General features: G+C 29.1%; 3 protein-coding genes across 3 annotated transcripts in view; 1 reads left to right on the top strand and 2 right to left on the bottom strand.

Moving 5' to 3' along the window:
* The window catches only part of LOC108685878 (general odorant-binding protein 71), a 4,928-nt gene extending 2,905 nt beyond the window's left edge, over nucleotides 1–2,023 (bottom strand). Inside the window, exon 1 of the mRNA XM_018190886.1 lies at nucleotides 1,912–2,023. Within this exon, the coding sequence (XP_018046375.1) occupies nucleotides 1,912–1,983 (72 nt within the window). The 5' untranslated portion in view covers nucleotides 1,984–2,023. The remainder of the gene's footprint in view (nucleotides 1–1,911) is intronic.
* Nucleotides 2,024–2,298: 275 nt separating this feature from the next.
* On the top strand, nucleotides 2,299–4,209 carry LOC108685879. The gene is made up of 3 exons (XM_018190887.1): nucleotides 2,299–2,362; nucleotides 3,520–3,743; nucleotides 3,894–4,209. The coding sequence occupies exons 1-3, from the start codon at nucleotides 2,345–2,347 to the stop codon at nucleotides 4,063–4,065; spliced, it is 414 nt and encodes a 137-aa protein (XP_018046376.1). The 5' UTR covers nucleotides 2,299–2,344; the 3' UTR covers nucleotides 4,066–4,209.
* A 4,390-nt stretch (nucleotides 4,210–8,599) lies between these two features.
* Nucleotides 8,600–12,269, bottom strand: part of LOC108685875 (1-acyl-sn-glycerol-3-phosphate acyltransferase gamma-like) — a 20,089-nt gene continuing 16,419 nt past the window's right edge. Inside the window, exon 7 of the mRNA XM_018190884.1 lies at nucleotides 8,600–9,689. Coding sequence (XP_018046373.1) covers nucleotides 9,601–9,689 — 89 coding nt within the window. The 3' untranslated portion in view covers nucleotides 8,600–9,600. The remainder of the gene's footprint in view (nucleotides 9,690–12,269) is intronic.

The raw sequence follows: 12,269 nt of genomic DNA, 5'->3' as shown, positions 1-12,269 counted from the left end.
TTTCCAAGTATGTCTTGACTACTTTCGCAACATGGGGTCGAGCATTGTCATGCTGCAAAATCACTTTATCGTGTCTCTCGTTGTATTGCGGCCGTTTGTCTTTCAATGCTCGGCTCAAACGCATCAATTGCGTTCGATACCGATCGCCTGTGATTGTTTCAGTCGGTTTTAACAGTTCATAATACACTACGTCGAGCTGGTCCCACCAAATATAGAGCATGACCTTGAACGTCAAAATCACCGTTCTTGAAGCGTTGAAACCACTCACGACACGTTCTTTCACTAATAGCGGCCTCACCATAAGTATTTGAGAGCATTCGATGAGCCTCAGTCGCAGATTTCTTCATATTGAAGCAAAAAATTAAAACCTCCCGCAAATGATGAGAATTTGGCTCGTAAACATTTTCAATCGAGAATAACTTTATGATTCAGACACAAATCGACTAATGTTTCTATGGGGTTATGTTGACAGATGCCCAAGTTTATTGTATGACGTCTATGATCTATTTCGACCACCACTTACCGCTAAAGCCATCTATAGGAAAACAGCGGAAGCAAAGTTGTACACCTAATAAAAGTATAATTCAATCAGCGCGAAGAAACAGAACTTCAAACAGTTGCAAAATAAACATTCTATTAAATACAACCATTGTGACAGCAAAGCTACAGCATTTATATCAAATAATAACAGCAAAATCGAGCATTCAGCGAAATTTACTGAAAAGAGTTCCAAAACGAAGAATAATTTTAGCGAAATTTTTCCACTAGAGAAAATGGAGATTTCCATTTACAAATTTCAAAGTAATTTTTACGTGACCTTAACAAAATTCAAAGGTTATAATAACATCGCTATGTGATGCGTTACTTAAAATCTTACAACTTTTATATTAGGTCAGAGAAAAAGTTCTGTGGAATTTTGTTAGCTTAAAATTATATACAGAATATATTTGTTGCGAAATTTTTGATTATCTAACGTAAAAGCTTAAAGTTTTTTCTAAAAGTTTGTTTTTAAAAAATGTTCCTACAACTTTTTGTTACCAAGTTACACACGGATTAATATAAGAGCATTCTGATTTTGATTGCTCATAACTCCGTTAAAAATTATCGTACCGTAATTAATAAAACAGATTCTAAAGCTGAAATGTTGTCTATCAAGTGTGATGTAATTGCCAATTAAAAAAAAAATAGAATATTGTACATTTAAGCTAAAAATGTGTTACTGTCCTTTTTTCTATTGCGCAATGATTATAAAGATTTCAGCTTTAAGAATCGATTTTTTTAATTGCAGTACAATGATTTTTAATGGAGTTATGAACAATCAAAATCAGAATGTTCCTTTTTAATTCACGAATAACTTAAGAACAAAAAATCGTAGAATCTTTAAAAAACGATTTTGTAAGGAAAAACTCCAAACTTTCACGATATAGATAGTCGAAAAAGTCGCAAATTTTTTTTGACGTGATAAACTTACAAAGTGAGAAGAAAAATTTCTCTTTTTTCAGCTCATAGTTTTTTATATATAAAAATTACAAAATTTACATTACTAAACTTAAAAAATATAAAAAAACCATTCGAAAATAGAAATTTCAAGGCTAAAGCTTTAAAACCCTTTTTTAAAATTTTGATCGATTTTATTTTTAACGAAAATATTGTATATATAATTAATTAACAAAATATCGTCAAATTTTTCAGCCGAACCCAATAGAACATTTTTCTCAAATTTATTTTCGGGTTATTTAACCAGTGTGTGCAACTTTTAGAATATTCTATATATATTGTAATTTTTAAATATTTAAAACATTTATTGGATATAATATGTAATAATAAATAGCACTATTATTTCAAATTTTTTTCATTAGAAAATAAGTAAATACATTTTACATGATCAACAGATCTCTTTCAGTTACTTACATTCGCTGATTCTAATAGCAGCAAACAAAGGTTGCATAGAACAACAAAAATTATTCTTGTCATCATTTTCATGCGAGTTCTATCCTTTCAAATGAAACCTTCTCACTTTTTCAACATGTATTTATGCAATAGCTTAAAAATGCTTGTATCACCGGTAAGACAAGTTGATAGAAATAATTATTGCAAAACAAATATTGTTTGATGCGGATGGAGACACGCTCGACTACTCTCTTGCAATTATTCCAATTACTGATCGTATTGCCGTGACCATTGTTATGAATAAATCCTTTGTGTGAGAAAATCACTGAATTGTCAAAAAGAGAAAGAAACAGGAAAAGGAAAAAGATCTGATCATGGGGAAAGTGAAAGCTTCGTGAAGAGCGATAGATTCGAGCGATCAATTCTCTAGCAATTGTTCATCGAAGAAGATATAATGTACATCAAGTGCTTTGTAAGTACCTGTATTATTACCATAAAATATCCTGCGAGAAATGTCTTTCAACGAAAGCTGATTAAATTATAATATATTCTTCTGACATGAAAATTGTATATACAAGAGAGAGATGAGAATACAGATCGAGGAAAGCAACAGACCACGAAATGTGAAAGTGATTAAATTATGTTGATAAATTTCTTGATAAAAATTTTTCTTGGAAATATAATTTTCACAGTTTCTATATAAATTTCAGAACTTGATGTGTGTTTATTTCGAATGTTCATTTTGTATGTTTTGCCATATACAAAAATTGAATCTGTAAAGATTAACAAAAACGCCAATGCAAGATTTATGAAAACAAGGTGCAATTTTTCTATATAAATTATTAATCAAACAACAGATAATTAAAAATAATGTTCAATTTTATTATTTAAACTCTGATACTATAATAAAATATAGAAAAATGAGATTTTTTCTATTTTTTCTTATATTTATAATAATAATAATATATTTTCTTGATATTATACTTAGCATTTTTCAATATATTAATAAAAAACTTTTTAATTAACGAAATAATTTTTAATTCTAATTATTTTTCATATTAAAATCATTTTAAAAAAACATTAAGTCAATTAAATAAATTTCGAATGTTTCGAAAACGGAGCATATACTTATATGAATATTCTGTTATTATTGTCCGATGTAAAATCAATTACTGATTGAAAATAATAAACAAAATTCCTAAACAAATGACATTCTTTTGTAATATCCTGCATTTTTAGTTCATGTTATACATTATTTTCAAATTATTCTTTATTCGGTCTATGTTTGTTTCATTTTTTTTATTGTCCTTATTATTTTTATCTCTAAATACAATTCGATGGAATTTCATTAATTTCAGTCCTTTATAGAACTGAAAAGTCACTATTAAAGTGGCGCTGAAACAATGTCATCTTTTGAAATAAGAAATAAAATAAAAATAAGGAATTATAACAAATCTTATTCAAGGAAAAATAATTAAGATTTTAAAAATAAGCCCCCGTTCTCTAAAGATTTAATTCTTAAAAGAGATATTATTATAGTATCTAGAAATAATAGAATTGTATTGTTAATAAAAGAATAAAATTATAAGAAGCCAAAATTCTTTAATTATCTATATTTTTTTTTCGTAGCTTCTTCTAAAACTTTTTTCACTCGCGATTACGTTGCCAATATATGATGATAATACAAATGGAAAAATCACACCGATACATACAAGTAATATTTCGACAATTTATTCCGCTAAGATGTTGAAAAGGATATCAGACCAATCACCAGATGGAAGTCGAATAGATTTTCAAATAAGGAATCATCGAGGACCAGGAACATACGTATTCGGTTTTGATACTGGACATGGGTAATATACATTGCTCTGCCATCATTATAACTATATTAATTATCGCATATATAAAATTAATAAATCGATTAAAGAAAATTTTATAAAAATTTTCAAAAAAATGATTGAAAAAAGATCAAAATACATATATAATACATATATAATTCGTAGAAAAAATAGACAGTACAAAATGGAAGAGCGTCATCGAGATGGAAGTGTCAAAGGTCGATATGGTTTTTACGATGCAAAAGGAAACCTCAGAATTGTGAACTACATAGCGGGCCCCACTGGTGGTTACCAAGAACGCCATCATGAAACCATCACTTATAAATCTGAAACTTAACGCACGTATCTCAAATACTTTTCAAATAAAACTACTATTCATGTATATCTATATCAGACATTTTACATTCAATAGAAAATAACTACTGATGAAATAGATTTTAAGTTACACAAGTTATATAGTATTTAACAAATCGGAATGGAATTGACTTATCATTGTCACATCTTTGTAAAGTTTTACGATGATTATACTGACAAGGAGAATACCAGGTGATGGAGTCGGGGATTTTTACAGGCTGTTCTTGAGCGGAAAAAAAACAATACATCCGACCGTTTCAATTATTGGCCCATAATTTCAAAGAAATTTCGATTTTTTTAAAATAATTATTGTAATAATTTGAAAAACGTACTGTATAAATGAAAATATTTGTATTTTTATAAATTTTATTTAATGTTATTAGTTTTAATTACTTTTAGTTTTAATTTTTATTTACTTTTTTATCGTAATGAAATTTCATGAAATTACATATTAGTATTATAGATAATAATTAAAAATCATTTATAGAATATTTATATATTATCATTTGAATCAGAGATTATCATCGTCGTTGTTATTATTCACATGAACAAGTATAAACAAGAATGTAATGAAAACTGTTACAGTTTCTTATAAAATTAGAAATTGGAAATTATGATTAGAAACAAGTAAGTTATGTGTTTGTAATCTCTTTTTGATTAATATTCATCGATTAATATTAATCGATTTATTAATAATAATAGAAAACTAATCATATTTTGTAAACGTACATTGTACGGAATGGTATAAATAATAAAAACAAGAAAAACATAAATATTTATAACATTGTAAACAAATTCTTACGAATGACTTTTAGAATGAAAAATTTGGTTCTCATCAAAATTGATTCCTGAAAGAAGCTATTTCCATAATGTCAATCAAATCTGCTTTCCACTAGATATTAGAAAAAGTTATTGTGTCTGCAACAAAAATTCATTCGTAAGATGTTCATAATGCAGTATAAATATTTGTTTTTCTCTTCTACAATGTACGTCTATAAAACGCGATTAGTTTTCTATTATTATTAATAAATTGATTAATATTAATTAAAAGAAGATTACATATATTTACTTGTTCCTAATTTATGGTTCAATCTTTAAGGGTGAATGAAATATTCAGCTCGTCCTAATATTTCTGTCAGTTATATTTTGCAAATAGGGATACGCGAATAGCCGGCCGACTTTGTCACTGCGACATGACGAAGAGACGCTTATACATGGGGGCAGATTTTTTGCGGTTGATTCGCGAATCTATCCAAAGTTAAATAGGTGAGACAAGCAATGAATCCGCCTGTATATGCCTGTATAAGCATTCTCTACCATTGTGACGAAATTGACTGTCTGTTTGCATCCTTATTTGCAACACGACTTGATAGAATGGTCTCAGTATTTCTTGCCTTTGAGCTATATTAGTATATCTTGATCAAAAAGTTCCCGGAATTCATTCAGAAAATTCAAAATACAAGTTTTATTCAAAAGTGATATTGTCCCCTTCAAAGTACTCCCCATCGACTGCAACACACTTATGCCAGCGCTTGATCCAGCTCTCGAAACATTTCTGGAACTCTATTGTCGGTATAGCCATCAGAGTCGTCTTCGATTTTTCCATTACCTCCTTTCGGCTGTTAAAACGCGTTATTCCCCGTAATGGTTTTTTCATGCTCATAAACGGCTGTTTTCTTTAGAATATCACTGCCGAAACAGTTTCCCAACATTTCCAAAGTTTTCACACCATTGAATCCATTTTTAACGCAAAATTTAATACAAACTCGTTGTTGCAAATTCAACTCCATTTTTAAAACTGTAAAAAATTTAAAATACGTGCAGAGGTAGATGTACTCAAGACGGCGTAACTTTTACAAATGTCAAGCTATGGTGATAAAATTTGGTGGAAATAGATCAATGATAGATGTGGCAACCTAACCAAAAAACAGAACTCAAATCAGCTGACTCAGAGCATCACCTGGTGATAATTCTGGGAACTTTTTGATCAAGGTGGTAATCCAAATTTGATTCAGTTTTTCTTTGGGAGCTTGTACTCCATGCACATTAAGAGACATGCTCTATACAAAGCTGTCGTCACTACTGCAGCATTAATTTCTGTCATCTTGATTTATTAAAAATCTTGAGTTACTAAAAAAGCATACTGGGGAACGAGTGCAATTTTATTCTCTTATTGAAATAAAATTTGTTTTGAATTAAGAATAAATTTATTTTATTTTACGAGTAATTTATTGTTAATTTATTGGAAATTGTTTATTCTTGGTGCTATTCTAAGCATAAAATATTCTTGGATTAAAGCATTTATGCATTTCTTTAAGAATTCATTTTTTTGTGTGTATAAATAAATGAGTATTTAATTATTATCTATAATACTAATATGTAATTTCATAACAATTTCATTAATCAAAAAATAATTAAAAGTAATAAAATTAAATAAAATTTCTAAAAATACAGATATTTTCATTTATATAGTACATTTTTCAAATTATTATAATAATTATTTAAAAAATCGATTTCTTCGAAACTATGAGCCAATAGCTGAAACAGCCGACACATCGTTTTTTTTTCGCTCAAAAATAGCCTATAAAAAGTAATATAATCAAAATCCCCGACTCCATCATCTAGTGTTCCCCTTGTCAAATTAACATCATATTATTATTTTAATGCAAATTGAGGTTGCCATTCTAAAGCTATCCATCCGATACGAATACAAAAATATGAAATATATTTTGAACATTATAGAATGTGTTTTATTAATGATAACGTTATGACTAAAAAATCTTCTTTTTTAAAATTTTACGTTAAAATTTTTAAGTGATATTTCTAAAATGTGATATTTTCAAATAAAACACATATTCGATTTATTGCCGATTTCTGTAGAGTGTGCATTTTTTCGTCATCAAGAAAAGAATCTTGTGGCTTGAAAAAATTTTAATTGATAATAAGATCAACTCTTATCTAAGTGTTTCCAACACAGTTTATAAGGTTCGATTTACATCAAAATTATAACATTGATGTTATAACTACTGATGTTAAATACTGTGTAAACTACTTTACGACAAAGTTACTACATTAATGTAATAATTTCATCGTAAAATATACCGTTAACAGGACATCTAATATTACATCATCAATAATTATAACATCAGTAGTTATAATCGGATGTTATAACTTCAGAATAAATCGGATTAATAACATAAACATGATATTAATAATGTTATAGAGACAAAGATGGTCTTGGCGATTCTGTGCACTAAAACAGATTTATGTCTGTTTCTATCAATATAGAAATACTTTTATTTCGACAACTTCATCTTTTTTTACTTCTTGAAACTAGAAAAAGATGAAAAGACAGTTGAACTAAGTTAATTAAAACTAAATTACTTTGGAAGACATTAATAATCGAAGCAATCATAGACAGTCGAACACGTTGATGATATAACTTTGCAAAATAGAGAATGAATAGATAATAACAGAATCATTCTCACATATAATGATAAAGCAGAAATTAAATTAGCAATATTTTTTTAAAACACAATGAACCTTTTAAAACTGTGGATTACTTAATTTCATCATTGAAATATATGTATATAAATTCTGAAATTGTTTAATATTCTATATTGTTTAAGACAGCTTAACAAGAGTATCTATTAATACTTATATTTACTGCCAATAAATTACTGGAATTAATACTTCCCTGATGCTGAATCCACTGCGCATGTGCAAAAAAAACTGGACCTTTATCGGAATACTCCAAGGCATTTTATATAAATAATTGTTGTCTATGATTGGGATTAAATCGTTTATTTAACAATAACAATTGCTATATACGAAAAAAATAATGCAAAAAAGATGTAAACATCATATAATATATAATACCAATTATATATATATATATATATATATATATATATATATATGTATATATATATATGTATACACACACATATGTGCGCGCGCGCGCGCGCACACGCGCGCACACACACACACACACACACACACACACATACACGTATATGTGTATGTATATATAGAGTGTCCTGGAATTTGCGAAAATACCACAGAAAAATTAAATAAAAAAGTTATGTATACAATTTTTATTTTAAGAAGTAGTTTTTGAGATTTAAGATTTTAAATGTAATCAATTATAGCTTATATTTAGACAATCACCTATCCATGAATCGAGTATATGATTATAGCGTTTTCCTTTGGCTACACTAGTGCAACATTTATAGCGTTTTCCACTGAAAAAACTGGTGCAACACCAGCGCTGTGCTAGGTTTCATTGAAAACTAATAATCTAATAGTGCAATAATAGTGCAGGTTTAGTATTAGCAGGTTTAGTAGTGTAATTCAATGGAATATATCATAAGATATCCATTTTATAATCCTCCTAAAAAATATAACTATAACTATGTATATATAACTATGTCAAACTTAAATATTACTTATTTTACAATATTCTGATTCATTTATTTATTTAAGACATTTTTTTTAAATTAATTTTTTACGTTTCAAGAGTTTTAAATATCAAAATATCATTGCGTAGCTATTATTAGAAACATCTTATTATTAGAAAATTAACACAATGTCATTGTTGACATTAATTAGAATAATGTAATATCATATCGTAACATAACATCATACTTTAACACAACCTCAATTTCAACTGCACTGGTCTCCACTTCAAAGATGATAGAAAAAAAACTGAATTTACTACAAGTGTTTGCATCAGTTTTATCAATGGAATATTAAACACTAAAAAAATATGTGAACTGATTTTTAACTGATGACAGTGAAACAATAAAATTGCACTCAGTATGCACTAGTTCTCCTAGTAGGAAACGTTATTAGACAATGTAGCATGTCCATAGCTGATCGTAGGCAAATTCATTTGTATTACTAATTTGGATGTAGGGGTTTCCGTGATTACGGTATAGAGCAAGTTATATGCACGAAGTGCAGAGATTTTGCTACACCATCTCAACAAAGGAATAGTGTACAGTCAGTGTGATATTTAAAATTGAAAATGAAAGTCAATTGGGAGGAAGACTTCACTCAGTGCATCTCAAGGAAAAACACTATTAATAAACATGCACTTCAGCGTTCAAATGTAGTCTGCAATTGGTCATATTTAAACTCTTATTATTTTACAAAACTATTGCTTAAAATAAAAATTTACAAATAACTGTTTTACTTAATTTTTTAGAAACTTTCTTAATGTTGTATTTTTATTCGTGAATTTCAGAATACTCTGTATATTAAGTATGTGTAAGTCTATGTGTTACATATTTAATCCATACAGAAAACGCATTTATTGCATGTGCGCTTGCGCGCACCGAATGGATTACACAAGAGTATAAATCAAATATATACGTATCTGTTGTATTCTTTTCCAATCTTCTTTCTTGTTACTCTTCTCATCCAAATTGTATAATCGTATAATCTATTTCTTCGATCCTTGTTTTGATACTTCTATTTTTTTACGGGAATCTCTCATAAAGCAATTGTTTTGAAATTATTTGTCCTTTTTTGTATCCTCCGTACCATACGATGAACTCTTGCTTATTTCCGACATTCCCAGAGTTTTGTACATTAGCACATAAACTGTAATTTAATTTATTGGGTTTAAAATGATACATTTAAAATGAATTGAGGTATCTTTTATAACTTAATGACATTGTATATAGGATGTCTCAGATAGAATGATCGCCAAATATTTCATGTGCTGATAGAGCGGACTAAAATTGAGTCGAAAAGTTCTCTACCATTTTACAATTTTCGCAATAATTAACAAGATATTAAGGCTCCAGACTACTCAGCCAAGAACTCTGTTGAAGAACTCGTTGAACGTCGTTGACGACACCGAATCAGACGGCGGTCTAGCGAAACTGGTAGCAATACATTCAAACATGAGTACCCATGTACGTGTGCTCGCACTGCTCGCTTTCGGCGCGCCGAGAGTGAACAAGATAGCAAGCTCCTTCTCATTAGTCATTTGTTTCAAGCGATTGAAAATGCTTTCTCGGCAATCTCAGCCATTCGGTGGTCTCCGACATCAATAAGGGGCGAGGATCAATCTAGATAACATATAAGTTTTAATAAATTGTGATAATAGTATACTCCTCTCATTAATCCAGAATAGTATAAATCATGTGAAAACGAAATATTTAATTGTTTATGATTTTAATAAACAATTAAATATTTTGTAAACTATTGCGTTTTCACATGATTTATACTGGATTATTCTGGATTAATGGGAGGAATATACTATTACCACAATTTATTAAAATTTATATGTTATCTAGAATATCCTTTGCTCCTTATTGATGTACGCCGAGTGCCCGAAATTGACGAGAAAGCATTTTCGGTCGCTTGAAACAAGCGAATACAGAGAGGAGAATAGATATTCTCTTGAGCTGTCCCGTTGTTCAGCGCATCGAAGAGAAGAACGGAAATTCTCTCCACGGTTGCCAATTTTCTTGCAGTTTTCTGTTTTAAAGTTTCCGATTTTTTGCACGATTTTTCGATACTCCGGTAGGTGATGAAAATTTCCATTATTTCCTTTAGAAACAATCCAATTTGGAGAAATGTAAAAAAAATTACAATACATCTATACAATTGTATATAATTATACATTAGTAATTTTTCTAAATTTGATTTTTTCCAATTATTTTTAATTATTTTAATTATTTTTAATGTTTTCTCATTTTTTTTTTCTTGTATTAAATTGTAGTTTATTATAAAAGAATGAATTATATGGATTTCATATATAATTACATGTTTATACACTTGTTCGGAAACCAGCGTTAAATTGCCGCATGTGTCTGTGTACGTACCACGGGCGTACACATACGAGAAGTAGATCCTGACTTTGGGTTGTGAAGTTGCATCGAATGAATGAATATATATTTATACATGTTTATATGTGTTTATATACATTTATATATTTGTGCATTAAAAATTTTTTACTGAACAGTGGGATTAAAAAATTTCTCAAGTTCTGAAAAGAAATCTCCAGAAGGGTGAAAAATCTAATGACTTTTCTTTTTTGAGAAGCCATATAATTTGGACATGCTATTAATACAAAACTTGCAAATTCCTATTGAAATTATCAATTTTAGGCAAGATCGTAGGATTTCCAGTGCATAAGTCTTCGGGATCATCTCAGTTGAAATCTGGCAATTGTGATTCTCTCGCTTCCTCGTTGACTCCGTGCCAAAATTCATCGAACGTGTCATTCGATTAGGAAAAAGTTAAATGAATAAAACGCGTTGGAGTATCCGAGGCTAAAATCTTATCATTAGTGATCTGTACCATTAGCAATCTCTACTTATGATTTATTAACTTTATTAACTTTTTGAATAAATGGAGACACGGTAGTTCTGGTGCTAAAATAAGCACAGCAAAATCATGATGATTATATCATTGATCAAAAAGTTCCCGGAATTATCACCAGATGCTCTGAGTTAGCTGATTTGAGTTCTGTTTTTTTTTTTGGTTAAATTGCCACATCTATCATTGACATTCCCACCAAATTTTATCACCATAGCTTGACATTTGTAAAAGACGCCGTCTTGAGTACATCTACTTCTGCACGTATTTTCGATTTTTTACAGTTTTAAAAATGGAGTTGAATTTGCAACAACGAGTTTGTAGTAAATTTTGCGTTAAAAGTGGATTCAATGGTGTGAAAACCTTGGAAATTTTGAGAAATTGATTTTTTTTCTGTTCGATCGAGTCAAAAAATCATTACGGGGAACGCGTTTTAAGCAGCCGAAAAGAGGTAATGGTAAAATCGAAGACAGCTCTGATGGGTATACCGACAATAGAGTTCCAGAAATGTTTCGAGAGCTGGCATAAGTGCGTTGCAGTCGATGGGGAATACTTTGAAGGGGACAATATCACTTTTGATGAATAAAACTGTATTTTGAATTTTTTGAATGAATTCCGGGAACTTTTTGATCAAAATATGCATGAAACATGAAAATCATGACAAAAGAAGATAATTTAACAATTAATAATATAAATCAAGTTGAAATGAATAGATGCTAGGAACATGTTGGAGCATATGCAACGCATATGCAACGCAAACAAATTTAATATGTTGTGACTACTCAGAAGTCTTAATCATGCGTTTAATGTTTTCTCATTATTATTATTTTTATATTAAACAGTAACTTTACA

The sequence above is a fragment of the Atta colombica genome, unplaced genomic scaffold, assembly GCF_001594045.1.
Source record: "Atta colombica isolate Treedump-2 unplaced genomic scaffold, Acol1.0 scaffold161, whole genome shotgun sequence".
Lineage (NCBI taxonomy): Eukaryota > Metazoa > Arthropoda > Insecta > Hymenoptera > Formicidae > Atta > Atta colombica.
Note: the sequence above shows the minus strand (reverse complement) of the source record. Positions and strands in the feature narration are given on the sequence as shown.

Excerpts from the sequence above, each read along its gene's own strand:
- LOC108685879 (XM_018190887.1), top strand. Across the intron at positions 3,744-3,893 it reads GGTTTTGATACTGGACATGG|AAAAAATAGACAGTACAAAA; the intron begins GTAATATACATT and ends TATAATTCGTAG.